This window comes from Epargyreus clarus, unplaced genomic scaffold (assembly GCF_041222505.1).
Source record: "Epargyreus clarus isolate Ecla_fem2 unplaced genomic scaffold, WU_Ecla_fem_2.2 ptg000023l, whole genome shotgun sequence".
Taxonomy (NCBI): domain Eukaryota; kingdom Metazoa; phylum Arthropoda; class Insecta; order Lepidoptera; family Hesperiidae; genus Epargyreus; species Epargyreus clarus.
Genome location: NW_027332230.1, coordinates 14155337 through 14175127, shown reverse-complemented (window position 1 = coordinate 14175127; position 19791 = coordinate 14155337). Strand labels below are relative to the sequence as shown.

At 34.2% G+C, this 19791-nt stretch overlaps 1 protein-coding gene across 2 annotated transcripts; it reads right to left on the bottom strand.

Moving 5' to 3' along the window:
• Positions 1–945: 945 nt before the first annotated feature.
• Positions 946–8793, bottom strand: LOC140751532 (TNF receptor-associated factor 6). 2 transcript variants are annotated; one of them, XM_073085427.1, is made up of 7 exons: positions 8608–8793; positions 7980–8131; positions 7502–7623; positions 5373–5566; positions 4485–4642; positions 1765–2019; positions 946–1609 (listed from the first exon to the last, which is right to left on the bottom strand). In XM_073085427.1, exons 1-7 carry the CDS (start codon positions 8647–8649, stop codon positions 1282–1284), a joined length of 1251 nt encoding a protein of 416 aa, XP_072941528.1. In that variant the 5' UTR covers positions 8650–8793; the 3' UTR covers positions 946–1281. The 2 variants fall into 2 exon arrangements, with proteins under 2 accessions (XP_072941528.1, XP_072941529.1); XM_073085428.1 differs by lacking the exon at positions 8608–8793 and adding an exon at positions 8355–8520.
• Between the last annotated feature and the right edge of the window lie 10998 nt (positions 8794–19791).

Sequence of the window (19791 nt, the reverse complement as noted above, 5' to 3'; positions counted from 1 at the left end):
ATAGCATTGAAGAATTTGTTGGTTAAACAACTAATTATTCGATGTTATAACTATGGCATATGGCTTAGTATGAGAAAGTAATAGTTTGGCAAATAAGTTACCGCCGTTTTTAGGATTTATTTTTAATGAAAATAGATAACTGATTAAATAGTAAATTCTTATTGTTTGTTGTTTACAACTTCGTTTCAACGTTAAATATGATTTTCTATATCTCTTTTTTTAGTAATCACTCGGATTCGACTCTAAAAGTAATTCTCGCAAATTGTCAACTTTACAACTGTATTAAACGAAACTCCGCCCATAGCTAAGTCGGACATAAAAATATAAATTATTGGGAAACAAAACGTCCATTTCGAATGATTAGAAACATTGAGCCAAAAAAAAAATGTCAATACACGAAATGTTAAAATTCATGAATGGCGGGAACTTAACTGCCAAATTAATATGGAAAAATATGTATTTTCTTAAAATTGAGGCTTTTCCTTTAGTTTGTCATTTATCATTAATTTCCAGATTTTGATCCTTATAAGCAACACTATCAGATAGTGGAATAATATAGAGGGTGCATTTTTTTTCAAAATGAACTCGTTCGATTCCCGGCTAGGTAAAAAGTTATTTTAAAAAAGTAATGATGCAGTTTTAGTTTTTATCAAAATCGGCCTCGTAACTCCTTTCAGCATTTTTCGTTAATCCTTATAGTTTCGGATTTGGCCCTGAAGGCCCGTTTTAAAAATTCACCCTGTATATCAGTATTATATAATAAATGGACTACAAGTAACTAACTGTGACTAAAGTGACTAACTCTAATTTCATGTGAAACAAATATAATTTCATAATAAATAGTATTATTATCTAATGGAAGAATATTGGACGCAATTTTATACACTGTTTTTTAAACAGTAGATCTTTGTTCAAATCATTTTAACACTACAAAATATTAAGCTTAAGCCATAGAATTTTCTGTACGTAAAGTTTTCAACTTTTTAATGGTACCTTTAAATGGTAACAAGAAACAATATGCTTATATTTAAATTTAAAGATGTTCTCTCAATAATAGATTAATACTTTATACAAAACTAAACGGCTAACGGCCATGATTTTGATCATAACGAGATTTAAAAATAAATAACAGATCTTTTAACTGAGGTACTGTTGTACAGAATATTGCATTGTAAAATACATTTGAGCATTTTAAATGTAAAGGTAAAAAGTAAATCGAGAGGATAAGTAACTGGAAATAAAATAAAAAAGAATAACCAGAACAAAAAATCACTCCTCATGTCATACACATCGGATAGCGACTTTGATGACCAAAGTATCTTCCTTGATGAACCCATTCCTGACCACATCACTCACCACAGCATACTCGGTGTACCCAAATCCTCTGAGGCATATCTCTGCTGTGGGCTTCCTGAATGCCACTAAATTTGAGTTAGACATCATAGTGTCTCGTTGGGTCAGCTCCTGATTCAGCTGGTTGATCATCGCGAAGGAGATGCGACCGTTGAAGGGCCACTCCAGGCATTCGTCGTAGTCGGTCTTCATTAAGTGCACGTGCAACGCGAAACAAAGCGGGTTCTGCGGCGAAATGTTCAGGCGGACACAGAATCTGAAACGTATTACGAAAAATATTAAGTCATCACCACATTTTTCATATGGAAATTAGTGTGTTCAATTTACATGCACAGCTTGAAACATTAGACTTATTTTTAAATCCAACAGTCCTTATCTGTAAAACTATTTAGTGAGAATATTTTATCCTACCTATATCCATTTGGTGATGTGTAAAATCCAGGGCTGTACAACATTTTGCAGTGGTCCTTGAGCATGGCATTCAGTCTTGCATTAAAGTTGTCAATCTTCCAGATATAATTGCCCATGCAGTAGCGTAGTAGCATGTCGTTATTTTGCTTCATCTTGGCCACCGCGAAGGCCGACAGCTGCTTCGATATGTTGGCTATCACTATGTCTTGTTCGCGGTTTCGTTGTTCCAAAACTACCACTCGTTCGTATAAGGCTCTGTGAATAACATTCAGGTATGTGACTAAAATAATGTTTTAATAGTATATGAATAAAATACAGTTTTTTAAATAAATTAAGACATATATTTTTTTGTATTGAATGTAATATTTTAAAACTGTGTAACATGTACCTAATAATGCATGATGTGATTACCCAATAGTAATAGTAAGTAATAGTGTTAGCATCTGCGATCAGTCTGTCTGCGACTATAAACAGATGTGTTGTGAGACTTATAAGGCTTGTAGGGAACTGCTCCCAGCGGAGCCGACCCTTTCTTTATTTTCGGACTATTAGTCACGCGTCATCGAACATATCCCGCCGCCTTTTTAGGCGACGTTCAGTGACTGCAGTTGCCAGCTGCCCCGCCAGTCGGTTGGGGGCCTATGTAGGCGTTTTTTATATTTTTCTCCATGAATTTCTATTTCTGTTTTTACCATGGGTATGTTCAGGATTTCATGGACCTCTGTTGTTCTAATAAACCAAGGTGCATTTGATATTTGTTTTAAGATGTAATTTTGTACTCGTTGGATGATCATGACATTAGAGGTACTTGCCGTGCCCCACAGCTGTATACCATAAGTCCAAATGGGTTTCAGTATTGTTTTGTATATGAGCAGCTTGTTGTCAGTGGATAGTTTTGAGTTTCGTCCAAGTAGCCAGTAGAGACCCTTGTATTTTAGATTAATTTCGTCCCTTTTTGTTTGGACGTGTTTTTTCCAAGTGAGTCTACGATCCAAGTGCATGCCGAGGTACTTTACAGTTTTTTGGTGTGGTAGTTGGACGCCATTTAGGCTGACTGGTGAGCAATCGCCCTTTCGGAGTGTGAATGTTACGTGCACTGACTTAGATACACTAGTTGCAATCCTCCATTTGGCTAGCCATTTTTCAATTTCGTTTAGGCTGTTCTGTAGGACCTTAGAAGCTTTAATCGGACAGTTGTTCGATGAAAGTAGAGCTGTGTCGTCAGCGAAGGTTGCTATGGTAACATCATCGTTTTGGGGTAGGTCGTACGTATACAACGTGTATAAGATCGGTCCCAGCACAGAGCCCTGTGGGACGCCTGCAGATGTTTCATGAAAACATGAGGTGCAGTCACTTTCCCTGACTTGAAACAATCTATCAGACAAGTACGATTTGAGGACATTATAGAATGTGTGTGGTAATGTTGCTTTTATTTTATATAGCAAACCCTTATGCCAAACTCTGTCGTAGGCTTGTTGTATATCCAGGAAGACTGACGAGCAATATTCTTTTTTTTCCATTGATTTTCTAATCACTCTGCAGACTCTGTGTACCTGTTCTACAGTCGCGTGTTCTTTCCTAAAGCCAAACTGGTGTTCCGGGATGATTGTCTTCTCTTCAATGACGTGTGATATTCTGTGAAGTAGTGACTTCTCCAGAAGCTTTGACATTATCGGCAAGAGGCTGATAGGTCTGTACGATGTGATCTCATGAATGGGTTTTCCAGGTTTTTGCAGCATTATAACATTTGATACTTTCCATAGGTCTGGAAAGTATCCAACTCTCATTACTGCATTGAATAACATCGTTAAGTACACCATAACTTTACGCGGTGATTCGTTAAGGACCTTTTTGTCGATCATATCGTATCCCGGGGCTTTATTGCTCTTAAGTGACTTGAGGTTTCTATATATTTCACTGGGTGTCACTAATTTCAGAGGTATGTCCAGTTGGAGACCTTGGCTGAGAGTGAAGTCGATGTCTGTTTCATCCGCATCTGAGGTGATGAGGGCTGAGGTGCTTAGCAAATGCCTCTGCTTTTTCTTGGGCAGTTCTAATCCACTGACCGTTTGGTGACCGTAAAGGTGGTGTTTGTTGTAGTGGCCGACCAAGGTTTTTACAGGCTTTCCATAGTGAGTAATTGGTGTGTTTTGCTGGTGTTAGTCCTTCCAGATAGCTACAATCTACAGCAATATTGTTTGCTTCCTTAATAAGCGTCTTGAGTTCTTGGATGGATTTATTTAGTTTCTTTTTGTCACTTGAGTGTCTACTAGAATGCCATACTCTACGCAGTCGTCTTTTTTCTAGTATTTTTTGTCTTATGGATTCCGAGTATGTTTTACTCTGGGGGGAGCGTTCGGTGACTTCAGGAGTGGACCTCCAACAGCTTATTAGGAGCTTATTTTGGAGTTTATTTAAAATTTATTCATTGTAAACACTGTTCCTTATGTGGGTAATCCATTTAATAAATAAATAAATATTTTGAGGGATTTTAGATCGTTAAAAAGGGGAAATAAGATATCAATATATATATATAGTACCTAGCAGGACTTAGTAGTAACATGTTATTAAATTTATCTGCTTTGTTGTAAAATTCTCTATCTTATCATAGCTGTGCTGCTAGATATTTCTTAGTTTTATACAGTTTTTTAAATCAATTTTTATTATAAACAATTGAAATCATTTTTGTAATATTGTAACATACAGTGTATTTTACTCACCTTATTAGTGCACTAGTATTATTAAGTGGAGCAGAACTCTTGGCACCATTCTTATCGGGTGCCTCCCACAAATTCATGGCTTCTTGTTCCTTCGCATCAATGCTGGTGTTGGATAGGTCATTGTCGATCTTTATTTCTGAGTAAGCATTCATAAGATACTGAAATGTGTGTTTGGAATATGTTAAGAGTAACTGTCTAGAAAGGTCCTTTTGCTCAAAAATTTTTGCTTTTGAAGTGAAATTCAATACTAGAATCAAGGTAGTAGATAATTGGACTGTGACTTCGAAATGTTTACTGTAACTCATGTTAACAAATGTTTACTGTAACTGTTACACTGAACACTTCTGTTATGGAGCAGTTTTAATAACGGAAGTTTTTTTTTTTATAATATAGGAGTAGCAGACGAGCATGCAGTCCACCTGATGGTAAGTGGCTACTGCCGCCCATGGACATCTGTAATCAACCCCAGATGGGATTAGATATTTCTATCTGAGGTCGGCCACAGATACGCCGCTACCCCTGAGGACTAAGCTGAAACGCCTCGGAAAAGTATGTCTCCCTTAACTCTTAACACTACTGTTATTAGTCAGAAATAGGTGTGGCGGTGGTGCTGCTGGAGTCGAACCACAAAGGGTTCTACCACCTTCATGGAAGTGTTTAAGTGTTGTTGCATTCTCTTTTGAAAAATGTGGTAACCCAAAACACATTATGGGTTGCAACTTAGTCCCTAGGAGTATGTAACACCAATTGCTCCAAATTCAAACCTATTTAGGGTTGATTGACAGATGTCTATAGCCATTAGGAACAACTTATCATCAGGCAAAATGTATGCTCGTTTGGTATCCTAATTTCATGAACAAATCTTATATATTATAGCATTAAACTTACGCTCATATGGCTCTGTATATCAGCATGCAAATGGTTGTTCATGTCCTCTTGGCTCTCAAAGGTCTCCTTGCAGCCCACAGCTTGAAACGAGCATGGTACCCTGATGTCAGACTGTGTGGAGGCCTCTGGCTGGTTGAACGTACAATCTGCTATGTGAGCATCCAGGTCTAGTGGAGTTACTTTTATTGTACAACCTGAAAATATACAGTGTTCCTTATACTCATAACCATGAACATGGACATGTGATGAGACCAGATCTACAATGGAAGTCTAATTGGACATATGTATATAATTATGAGGACAAGAATAATACAGTGGATCCACGATAATCCGACAATCATTTTGCAGGGCAGTGTCGGTCTATCAAATTTGTTGGACTATAGAGTACTGCCTAAGACCCCCTATAGTCCAATTTTTTTTATGAAGGTACTCTAACTTGTAATCCGACAAAATACAGATCCATAACGTATGTATATAAATCTATATTTTATACAGGGTGAATCTCCATAAAGTGCACATATTGAAACAGGTAAAATTAAACCGCATTTTGTCGACAAAAAAAATAAAAAATAATAATAAAAAATTTTTTTTTTTGGGTTTTACGACCTTTTGAAGTGTTTTTTTTGGAATTGTGCACCAAAGTAAATAAATCGCTATAACTTTTGAACTAAAAGAGTTATCATGTTCAAACAAAAATTACAATGAATGCCAATTATAGGCCATACTGATCCATGAAAAAAAAACAAAAAAGTTTATCTTCCCAGAAAAAAATGTTCAGATTAGTGTGAAAAAAGCAAATTTTTTAGGTTAAATTTCAGTAATCGTGAATTTCCTCAAAATAATCTAGGCTTTTTATTTTATTTTTATTATTTAATGTAATTCTACGTCGTATTAGCTTTCAAACACTAAAAAAAGCATGCCTCTAACTTAAGTATAAAGTTTCCTACGAGCGCTTAAACACAGGCAGTTTTTAAGGGTGTTGGTAATAAATAACATTTTTAATACAAACTAGTGTTTTTTTTTAATGATTAAAGATTTATTTTATTACTGTTTTATCACTTTAATATCGTCAAAAATAAGAAACTACCACGAATTTACCATTGAAACATATTTTTGATAGTTTTCTTTGTTTATATTTTGGACATCTAATTATGGGTCGGACTATACCAGTTTTATTAGGGCGCACGTGCGTCGCGTCATGAGTATCTTTTTTGAAACGTTCCTAGCAAACTTTATACTTGAGTTAGAGGCGTGGTTTTTTTAGTGTTTGAAAGCTAATACGACGTAGAATTGCATTAAACAATAATAAAAAAAATAAAATGCCTACATTATTTTGAGGAAATTGATGATAACTGAAAATTTTACTTAAAAAAAGTGCTTTTATGCACTAATCTGTCATTTTTTTCCTGGGAAGATGATTTTTTTTGTTTTTTTTTTTCATGGATCAGTACGGCCTATCATTGGCAATCATTGTTATTTTTTTTTGAACCTGATAATCCTCTTAGTTTAAAAGTTATAGCGATTTATTTACTTCAGGTGCAAAATTCCCAAAAAAAAATTCAAAAGGTCGTAAAACCCAAAAAAAAATTTTTTTTTATTTTTTTTATATTTTTTTTGTCGACAAAATGCGGTTTAATTTTACCTGTTTCAATATGTGCACTTTATGGAGATTCACCCTGTATACATATGTTATGTACTCTTAAGTACAAATCATACTTCATTATTTATGCCAAATTAAGTCAATTAAACAAAACAATAGAGAGCTTACGTTTCATTATGAAATTAACGTTATTAATGCTATATGCTATAGGACTTACAAAAAATATTGTCAAAAAATGTTCAATACATATGTAATAAATAATAGACCATGTCGGATTACAGAGGGTGATGGATTAGACAGGGGCCATGTTACCATGGGTCCAGTGTAGTCTATTATTGAATGTAAATCTGATCAACAGTTTAGACTGATTGATAGACACAACTGATTTAGTAATTTTCTAGATTAGTATGTACAGAAAAACAAAATAATGAAAATGATTATTTCAGTTCAGTTGCATTTATTTTTGTAAAAATATTTCTTATAACTACAGTTAAAGTTAGTGTGTGTAATAAAATAACAAGTAATATACCTTTAGCTGCAAATGGACAAGACATTCTGTGTTCTTGAATCTCTCTTTTAGTGTAGTTGTCCGGAAATATGTCTACTTTCATACTCAGGTTTATATTGTCTATGGGACAATGACCACTATTTCTATAAAAGAAAAGCGATAGACTTACATAACTACTACTACATAAATTAATAAATAATTATTAAATACATTATGATACATTAGCATTTTTTATAGTCGTTGTGGGTGGATTCAGATTCGGAAAATTATGTATCAGAGTAATGTTCTGAACTAATCTGAACGTTATACAACTTAGATTAGTCTAATATTGAAATATTATGTGTATAGGGTTTGAAGAATTCAAATGTCTGAAAGACTAAGTATATGGGCCATTTAAAATAAAAAAATAGTAATAAAAAAATAAAGGTTTGTCCAGGACACATATAATTGCAATGTGTATAAATAGTTTGTGTGAATGCTTGTGATTTATATTACGTACTGTAACCATGAAGTGATGCAGCTCTTACAGAACTTATGACCGCAGGTGGTGATGACAGGGTCTCGCAGCCAGTTGAGGCACACCGGGCACTCATACCTGGATTCTGGCTGATTTGTATCCACTGTTTCATTTAGTGCTGTAATGCCCATAGGCTATAAACAGTTATTGATTAATAAGGGGCCACATAATAAACGGAAAATATAATTTTGAAAATTATGTTAATGATTCTTTCATTTATATTGAAGTTACATGGAAGGCAATATAGCTAAGAACTAGACATCAATAAGTAAAAAAAATAATTTTCTTTTCCAATTAAATATCAAAACAATACAAACAGTAAAACAGATAAGTCATGTTAGTCAAGGGTAAACTTACTTTTAATTCAGACATGTTATTGAATTCTAATAAGCTGCTATTAGTCACAACAATGGGAGTTAACTGTGTAACCTAATTTAGACAAACAATATTACTAGACAAATTTCATCGATACGACCGAATACTCATGCTTGTATCGATGAAAGTAAGTAAAGGAATGACTGAAAGCTAACGTTATTACTTTCATTTGACGTATAAATAAGTTTTTCATGCATTCAAAAGTTGGCGAATAACGACAAATTCATATTCTCACCGCAATTCCTTCGGACGCATTCTTCAGTTTATTTTGAAACATTATTTAAAAACAAACTTATTATGTCTGGCTTCAGATACGATATATTTCACTAACAAATTATTTATTTTATTGAAGTATGAGCTAAAGCGATTTAAAGTTGCCAAATCAAAACAATTCTATGACATCAACTTTCTGACGTTTCGTGTCAAGAGCCTGACCGTCAAATCATATCATCAATCTTGTCACACGATGACGTAATCTTTTACAACATAAAAATAAATAAAGAATTCTTATACTTTAATGATTATTAAATAAAATATCACAAAAAATTGGAATAATAATTTACTTAATTATAAATTAGTGTTTGTTTGTAGTATTTCATAGAATAAGTGTTTTTGGATAGAGCTTGCCACATATGGTACCATAGACAAAAAATGGTTGGCTAACCGATTTCAATTTTGGCGGGAAAACAAAACTAAAAATGGCAGGTGTAGGATCTGAACCAAAGAGTATAGTAACCTATATAGATCTGAACTCTTAGCTCTGTCTGATTTCAGTAAATATTGTTGGGCAGTAATAGGGTTTTTCTGAAATGATTCAGGTAAAAATCTTCTCTTTTTATCTATGAACACATCTATCCTTCTCTCCTCTTTTGGGTAATTTATTTTCTGTTGCAAACAGAACAGTTGTATAGTAACCTATATAGGAAATGTACATAATGAAGTTACTCACAGCACACACACACACTCACAGCCCCACAATAGGATTCCCTGTGTCGTGGGTGCCATGGACACACACATAGACAAATACACAAACACCCAGACACAGAAACAGAAATCTAAATTCATCATTTAGATATCTGTCTGGCGGGGATCGAACCCGGGACCCTTTGCGCGTCAGACCGGTATGGTGGTCGCTCCGCCACGCGGGTCGTCAAAGTTATCCTCCTCTAGGGAATTGACAAAAATAGATAAATAATACCTAGTCGGTTAGGTAGCCCTAGCCTTACCTCACTCTACCACCTCCTTGGTCTATATCGTGTTCTGAATTTAAAACGCGTCATTATTACAATACCTATATAAAATATCCTTGTTCTTGGGCTCAATAACGATAATACTTAGCCGAGCCCCACAATCGACCGTTTACGAAATGAGGACTTACTACACCTTCATTCGACGAATAGTATTGTATGCTAATGCTTGCTTTGATATCTCCTAGCTCGCATCCGGCCTTAGGACAATATGCGTCCCTAACACGCAGGAATACGTAAGTGCGACGAATTCTGTATTCAACTTTGGTCTGAATAACTCTTATATAAGATTTACATTTCTATCAGTATGCAGTGTCCTGCACGGTTTTAGGTTCGCTTTTAAGTCTATCTAAATAACGGGAGTTTGAGGCTCCATCCGTTTTGGACTATTCTTAAACATTTTAAAACCGTTATCTTTTGAGATTTTACTGGATTGTGGTAGACTTGAAAATTATACTTACCTACTATAACGACAACACTCTAGATTAGGCTTCCGGGTAAGAACTGACTCTACAAAGTGGCGATTATCTGAAACGGTCGTCTATTATTGTTTTTCGATTAAGTGGCAAATAAACGTTAAATCATGTTCTTTTATTCAGCAGATATCGACATTCGTAGGTGCAGGTCGCTAGTTCTTAAGAAGGCACTGGATCTGGTTGCTCACTTTTTACCTGGAATTTGAAAGAGACAAGTTTGTTAATTCTACTCATGTTTTTAGAGAAAATGGAAGGACAAAGTATTTAGATGATTTAAAACGATTATTTATAAATTTGTTTACATACAATGTCACAACAGTTGTGGAGACGCGCGAAATCCCTGAATGATGCGCGAAAGTTATAAACGATTGAACATTTATCTTATTTATTGCGCCGACGAAGTTTGAATTCGCGAGCTTTCGAGTCGTTAATCGGATTTAAAGTCCTATAACGCAAAAGCTCATGTAACCAACTTAACAATGTGAAAGGTTACATTTCTTGTGTATTTAGTCTCGGTTTTACAATGCTAGAAATAAAATAGCGTCCAGTGTATCTAGATTTACAATCTGAAAGAATCAACAGTTTAGTTGATAGTTACGTAATTATTATCGTTTAGATCTAGCAAACTAACAAACTTAGATAACAACTGAATTACTAACAATGCACAGACGTTCCTAAGGCAAAATAACAGACTTTTTGTACTTATAGGAATTATCGCTAAACACATATTTTGTTTCATCGTCGTGATAACGGTTCCGAAAATATTATTTTGGTATGGTATAACGTGAAATATTACGTGAAAAAAATCTTAAACATAGAATTAAAATTGCATTTCTATTGTTGCTAATTAAATTCTTGTATCATATATATCAAGAAGTCCATTACTTCGCATCGGGTTTATGCGGAGTCATTGCGCATGGCTAAGCTTTCAATGATCGTAGCAGATGAGTAACTATGTAGGAAGACGTTGTTTCTGATCTCCTGAGATTAGTTATTTAATTGCCTTCTATGTCGTCCAAGAGAAGATACTCTAGGGTACATATACCTACCTACCGACTACTTATTATGGAATTAATATGAAATAAAATAATCTTCTTACTTACCTTCTGAGCCGTAAGCGCAACAATGATAATTGTTTAGTAACATGTAAAAAGCAAAAAGAAGTTTAAAAATGAAATTATACAATCAATAAGTTTTGGATTCCGAGTTTCTTAACATTAACAAGTTTAGTATTATGAAGGTACGTAACAGTTTTACTATCTCTTCTCGTTGTCCCAAATTCTGCTTCAACATTATTTGTTTATCTATTTATCTGTCTGCACGTTTGTTGTTTGTAAACGTTACTTATCGTATTTTGTAACATTTATTATCCTTTAGTATTAGCAAAAATGTTAACATAACTTGTCATAATTTGTAATAGATGTTTGCTTAATTTCGTAAGAAAATATGTTTACTATGTGTATTACGGATGTTGCGATGCAGATTTTTGCAAATTCGCGGACGCGGATGCGGATCTTGTGCTTTTATAAGAAAGTCTGCATATTGGTGTAGATATAAAATAACGAGAGATATACAAGGTGATTTTTTCAAATGGGCCTTCCGGGCCAAATCCGAAACTATAAGGTTTAGCGAAACATGCCGAAAGGAATTACGAGGCCGATTTTAAATTCGTATAACACATTGGCAATTTTACTATTTTAAAAGCTATTAGATAACCGACTACTATAAAAATGAGCTCTATTGTTTGTTGATTAAGAGACAATTTTTTATCAATAAGCTTAAAATGAATTTACTTTTAATAACTAATTAATTAAAAATAATTATTTATTCATAGCAGATATGGTACATATATTATGTATTTTGATACATAATCATTACATACACAGGTATGGTATAAAATATGCTTATATATAAAAAAACTGGCCACAAAACCGTATAGTAATTTTAAATAGTACCTATGTTATGAATTTATGTATGTAGGTCACTGTCTTTTTATTATGTTAATAAAAATTGGCCAAGTGCGGTTCGAACTCCCACACAGAGGGAAAAAACTGTCTTCCTATTACTATGCTTAATAATTATAGTTTAATACCCAGCTAAAATCGCACAGAAAATTGTTAATTCTGACAATCCTGATGAGGAGAATGTGACAAAATTATTAAAATCATGTATTGTCATCGGTTCTTAACAAGTGCTCAAAATTTTGAATTAATCGAACCATTCAAAGTGGGTAAAAATCGAGTTCAAAGATTCCATTACATATATACATACAGGTCAAGCTAATAATAAAATAAAATAGCGGTTACTAGTACGGTGACCTCCATTTATTTTCAAGCTTTTTTATTTTTAGTATTTGTTGTTATGGCGGCTACCGTTATACATACTCTATAAAAATCATCTGTCTATTTATACGGTTTTTGAGATAGAGCCATGTCACAAATGGACAAACGGACAGGCGGACAGAAAGCATAGGCGTAGCATAGTAAGCAAATAGGTACGTCCAAAATATATTTAAAAAAATGTTGTACTAAACAATAAAAAGACAAAGGACTTTACGATCAGTGTGATACCTTTGTCTCTTTGACAGGATGTATTAAAATGATAACATAGGTAAGTACATATTATAACGACAATATTTATTGAGGCCGGAATACAGTAATTATAATTTGCATTTTTGCTTAAAGTTTGATGCAATGAAATAAATATGAACACAGTCATAATTATTATGTAAGTTTAGGCCCGTGGAGTATCGAAAATAAAAAAGGAATGATATTTAAATACTGTCGTATCTCTATTATTAAGTTACTTAAGTATATTGCTATCTTTCTTGAGAGTTGGAATAGTTTAACATTAGAGCAGCACTTTAGTACTTTCTTTAATCAACTTTTAAATAAAATTATAATGTAAGTATTAAGTATATAATTAAATGCCTGTAACAGAGTTGTTATAATTTTTAAATCGAACAAGCATATGAACGAAGTAAGTTAATAAAACTTTTATTTCTAAGAATACCTACCTTTTTGAAAAGCTTTTAGTTTAACTTGCTTATTATTATTAATATTTTTTTAGGTTAAAGTTATTTCTTAATTGCGTAGGTAATTATATTAGGACACTATATACATAGATACTAGTGGTGCCCGCGGCTTCGCCCGCATTTTAAAGAAGTAATATGACATACATAAAACGGAAAATTTGTACCTGCATTGGAATGACAGTGGTGTCATCATGGGTGGGTGTGTGACCATCTGTCGAAAATTGGTCTTACCAACTCCCAAACCCTCGTGGGCTCTTGGACAACAACTTTGCTAAAGATCATCACTTGATCAAATGCATAGTTTCCGATTCTTACGGATTAAAAAAACCTTTTACTTCGGACTAAATGGCGAATCTAAACCATTCTCAAGTCCCCGTGAACACACACAACAAATTTCATCAAAATCAGTCCAGTCGTTTAGGAGGAGTTCAGTGACATACACACGCACATAAGAAATATATATATATATATATATATATATATATATATATATATATATATATATATATATATATATATATATAAAGATTATGATGTTTATACATATATAAGAAATAAAGATTTTATCGTATGAGAACAGAATTAAAATCCAAAAGATAAAACTAATTGTGATTTTGCGCAGTTCAGTAAAATAATTAAGTATTTTTTATACAAATTTGCATCGACGTACCAAGGTTTTAGTTTTTGGTTATGTTTTTATTGAGTTACGTAGAGTCTGAAGTTCAGTCTACTATTTACTTTCCATGCTTCGGTGGGCACGAATATTTGTATCTCTGTTGTTACTATTAGATGCTAATTAAGATCTGTTGGTTGGAACTTTAACAAACCTTTGTGGTGGGGCGTGTGTTAAAGTGGGAGGAAAGGGGTATTATTTAATATAATATACTATTTTGATATAGTCAACATAGAATTGCAACTGCGAAGGCAGTGATAGCCTAGTGGTTAAGAAACTCGGCCTCTCTATCGAGGGGTTCGAGGTTCAAATCCTAGGCACGCACTTCTGATTTTTTAAAGTTATGTGCATATTAGAAATTAATTATCACTTGCTAAACGGTGACGGAAAACAAAACGAAACGAAAAGAAGGAAGGAAAGAAAGATTTATAAAAAAAAAAACTCGAAAGTATGTGAAGTCTACCAAGACGCACTTGGGCAGCGCGGTGGTCTAATCCTTCTCATTATGAGAGGAGACCCCTGCGCAGCAGTGGGACAGTAATGGGTTGATGATGATAGAATTACAATAAGTCAAAGTATTTAAATAAGATTATGTTTTTCCTAATCATCATTGTCAAACTTATTATGACCATCGACAAGAAAATAGTTTGGCAATAGTTTACCACGTGTGCTAAGGCTAAATTGGTAGAATTTATAATTTATAATAATTTATTAGCCGTGTATAAAAGTTGAAAAAGAACGGAGGTATCTATAAGTTAGTAAGGAGATATATATAAGTAAATCTGACGCCATACAATAGTGAAGGTGGTAGAACACTTGGTGGTTCGTCTCCGGCGGCGCCACTGCCACACCTATTTCTGCCTCAAACTGCTGTGTTTTGGTTTGAGGGAAGACATACTTTTCCGAGGTGTTCTAGCTTAGTTCTCAGGGCTAGCGGCGCATCTGTGACCGACTTCAGTTAGTAATATTTAATCTTATTTGGGGTTGATTACAGATGTCTATGGGTGGCAGTCGGCATCGTCATCACTGTTACCATCAGGTGGGCTCGTCGTAGGTGCTCGTCTGCTACTCCTATATTATAAAAACATAGGTTTGTAAGTAAACAATTAATTTTTAATCAAATTAATATGTATAAATAAACAGTAGTTTTGTTAGGGTGATTAGATTTTGAACTCGAATTAACGGATTTCGCAATACTATGTTTTAATTTAATTATGTAATATCGATGAACAGAAGCGAAGCTCTCCCTGCGAGTGCCCGTATCATAAAATCAGTTTAGTGGTCGGGAATGCAGAAATTAATTCAATACTACGGAATCTCGACCTATTTGCGATCGAATCGAACCTATTTGCGATTATAGTAACTCGCAACTAGTTGTCGTAGATCACTTTATAACTGATTATAATTAATTTAATTTTTATAGTTTATTTTTAAAGGCATCTGTATGCGTAAATACTTATAGATATGCGACTCTACATTTGGGCATTTTTTACTTCGTTTAAAACTTGTTTGTATCCCATCAATGAGCCCATAGATCTATGAAATGACGCAACAAAAAGAAAAACTAGTTGAACCAGTTTATCGAAAACAAATAGTAGGTGCCATCGATACACCAGTCGATACGGCAGTTTTTGTGCGGGCGGGCAGGGTCGATCAACCTAGTTTAACGGTACGCATTCGAGCCCGGTGATCGCTTGCATCACCGTGTAACTGACGAGTGGCAGGTAAGACGCTAAGGTTTTTTAGACCTCGTTAACGGTGGTCTCAGCCACCCAGGAAAGTTGTAGAGCGCTAAGCTGTCGTATTGGCAAACACTAGATTAAAAAAATCACTTGTTTTTTATTATTTATGGAAGTAGCCAGCCTCCTTCCAGTACACAAACAGCTTACTGTGCAGGTAAGTCGCCATAGTTGGCCATGGTAAGGCTGCTGCTGTTAACAGTGCTGATATAAGGCGTAAAATATGGTGCTTTCGGGATCGAACCCCGAAAAGGCTCTGCCATCTTTTCAGTACCTAATAATGGTGGTAATAATAGTGGTTTTAACGTTTTGATTTTAGTATGCCAGGTATGTTAATAAAAGAGAAAGATAGGTATGTATATAAAATTTGTGTCTAGAAAGGTGGAAACGTGTATGTAATGTAACATCTTGAGAAATGTAAATAACTGAGTAATATTGTCAGTTAGTACGAGTAAGTGGTGGCTAATAGCTAAAGAAATATTTTTAAAGCGAGTTGCTTAGCGCAGGTCGATTCGCAGGCACCACTATACAAAATGTTTATTTTTACATAGGATTCTTATTTATTTTACATTTAATAACTTTAAAATATTTTGCACAGTTATGGAACTACTGAAGTGTAGATCTCATTAAAATCGTTTAGCACCTATCCATGACCTTTTATCGAGAAAATATCTTAGAAGCATATAATTTAATGATTTAACATTCACTAATCTCCACTTTTGTGTAAATAACTAAGATTGAGATAATTTTTAAAGCCATTTGCGTGTAAACATATACTCTATTTTTATTCGTACTCCATGATCAAGATAGATTCGACCGATACTGATAGACGCATCGGAGCGTTCGATAGTCCGGACTAGCGGTACTGACTTATCGTACCTTCCTACCTAGTGATAGACGTCCAGTAAGGGTATTTTAATTGTCGGCACTAAATTATCCTGACATATTGAGCCTTATCGCAAGTCAAATTGTAGCAGCTCCGTTATTTGCGAGCGGACTCTACTGCTGTTCGTAAGCAGGACGATACAACATTGTCGAATAATTTATGATTATGTCTATGGTAAGAGAGATTCATTAATAAAATAATAATTATTATTTAAACATTTCAAAGGTGGTAAAACCCTTTGTGGTTCGACTGCGGCGGCACCACCAACATCTATTTCTACCTAATAACAGCAGGGTTAAGCGCTGCTGTGTTCCGGTTTGAAGGGTGTGGTAAGGGAGACAGACTTTTGGAGACAGCTTGGTCCTCAGGGGTAGCGGCGTGTCTGTGGCCGACCTCAGGTAGGAATATCTAATCCTATCTGGGGTTGATTACGGATGTCCATCGGCGGCAGTAGCCACTTACCATCAGGTGGACTGCATGCTCGTCTGCTGCTCCTATATTATATGAAAAAACAAGAAAAGGGTCAGCTCTGTTGAAGTCGAAAAAGTTGGTTAAGGTTATATAAGTCCGATCTTAAGTGGCAACTGATACTTTAGAGTAGGTCATTTTTCATACAAGAATAACCAAAAACATTCTTCTAACTAATATAATACTGAATATTACGTAAACATTGATTCTTTGAAAATAGATATCCCCATTGCCGGTGTTGCTGCCACAATCAAACTAGGAGAGTTTCTATCAACTCACAATTGTTTTTCACACAAAAACCTCATAACAAACAATACAAAATAATTATCATGATCCAGACTGTTTTTATTTTTATTTTCCACCTTTAGGTATTCTGCATCATATTGTAGGTAGGTACAGTTACCTCCAATAGTAGATGAATATGTTAAGTTTTTAAAAAATACCTATATCCCCAAGCGTTCATAACTAGCTAAACACAACAAACATCATAATTAGATGAACGTCGTAAAGTTTAAAAAGAAGATGAACACTACAGTGTCCAAAGTAACTGAACAATGACATATCATGTACTCGTAGTGAAGTTAGCTATTTTTGTACATATCAGTTTAAATGACATTGACAATTTGAGTTATGTACAGTTAAATGTACAATGGGTACAAGGTACCTACATTACATTTTGTGATTTATCATTTTCGAAAACTTTTATGTACATTTCCCACTATTTTTCTCTGGTATTAAAATGTGTGTTTTAACACTTTAAAATTAAGTTAGTACCGTACTGTTTTCTTTTGTATAAAAGACTACACAAAGTGCGCGAGTTTTAACGACACAACCCATTTGAGGTAGAACTTTATGTAACAGTTGATCGTGAGGCTGATGTCGGAAGTTGCCTTGTAGTTCCCCCCCAGCATCCCCTAATGCCTGTGTTTGTTAGGGGTGTGCCCCGCCAAACAGATTTACTTTGAATTTACAACTCTGTGTAGGTTTACTAAAGCATTGATTACAGCTTTGTAAAACTTTGTGCTATGTAAACTTCGATCACTAATAAGAACATGTAAAATAATATTACGTTTACGTCAAACATAATTATTATTTAACTTTCGTATAACGTTAATTATATTTATTATAACTTCTTACATAAAAATAACTGACTGATAGGTATATAAATAAAAGTCTCAATTTTTTCATTTTTCTTTTATTTATTACCCGACTGCCAAGGAAGGGTTATGTTTTTCGCGCGTATCTTGTATGTTTGTCTTTCTTTATTTGATCCGATCTAACAAACGGCTGGATGAATTTCAACAGTTAAAGTGTCATTATATTTGTCTCCATGACCCGAGTGTCCTTAGATAGGTGTTAGTAAAAAAAAATCAAAATGGTGGATTTTTGGCGCGAAATAGTAACACATTTAAAAAAAAAGTTAACCGAACCTATCGATTAGGGTATCAAATGGAAGGAAATTAAACGGAGATTATAAAAACATATTTGTATATATATAAAACAGTAAGGTGACTGACTGACTGACTAACTAAATGACTTTTTCATTTTTCAGAAATCAACGTACAGCCTAAACTAAGGACCTTACAGTTCTGAAATTTTGCACACAGGTTCTCTATATAGCTTGAATAAGTACTAAGAAAGGCCTTTTGGAAATTCTACCCTTAAGAGGGTAAAATAGGGGAAAACAGTTTTTTTGAAATCCTTTAATTTTGAAGCAACTACTATAAAATTGTGTATTTGTCTTTCTGGATAGGACAAGGACGCACTTATTTATCCCCCTCCGAAAAATCAACCCCGTAGAGGGTAAAATAAGGGTTAAAAGTTAATTTGAACAATCGTCAATTTTGAAGCAAACACTATGACATTTTGTATCAGGCTTGTTGGATAAAAATAATGAAATGCTACTTCTAACGAGGTAAAATAATGACCTTGAATTACCTTGAATGAAACTTTGATTTACTGAATTTATATATTTTATAGACCTTAAATGGTGAATTTTTTCGCGAAATAGTAACACGTTTTAAAAAAGTTAACCAAACCTATCGAGTAGGGTGTCAAAATAAAGGAAATTAATAGAAGATTACACATACATTATATAATATATCTTATATATAAAATTCTCGTGTTAGTTACCGTACTCCTCCGAAACGGCTTCACCGATTTTCACCAAATTTTATATACATATTCAGTAGGTCTGAGAATCGGCCACTATCTATTTTTTTACACCTAGGATAAAAATAATGAAATGCCTATTTCACTGCTTTTGGAAATTCTACTTCAGCCTTTTTGGTGCAGTCGGGTTTTTGATTTTTTAAATTAATTACTTGTTAAAACTTGTATTCCAACTACCTACCAGTAAACTTGTTTAAACATATATTAAACAAGCAAACACATGGTCTGAGATTTAAAGATGGTAAAAATAAAAAAAACGTTATCGCGTATGTTAATAACCAAAATCAACAAGGTTACCTCGACCTAGCTCTGCTTGTTTGTTTTATTAAGAGCACACATGGGTTTATTACGTATTCGTTTTAAAAGCTTCGAGTTCATTCAATTTATTTTTCATCTTCTCAGAATCTTTTAGGCCATAGTTCATCAGTTAACAACCATACGCCAAGTTCAGTACCCTTACCAGGAGTTTTTACGTTTCGACAAATATGACTGTTTTGGTATTTGTTTTTTTGCCCATACAAATTCCAATCAGCGCCCCTAGCGGATTGTGTCAGAACTAGAAAATCGTATTGGCCCATACGTAAACAAATACCAAAACAGTCATATTTGTCGAAACGTAAAAACTCCTGGTAAAGGTACATACAGAACAATAAATTAAACCAAAAATATTAACTTTTGCTCAGTATGTCTGTATGATAAAACAGAAAAAATACTCGGTGAATTC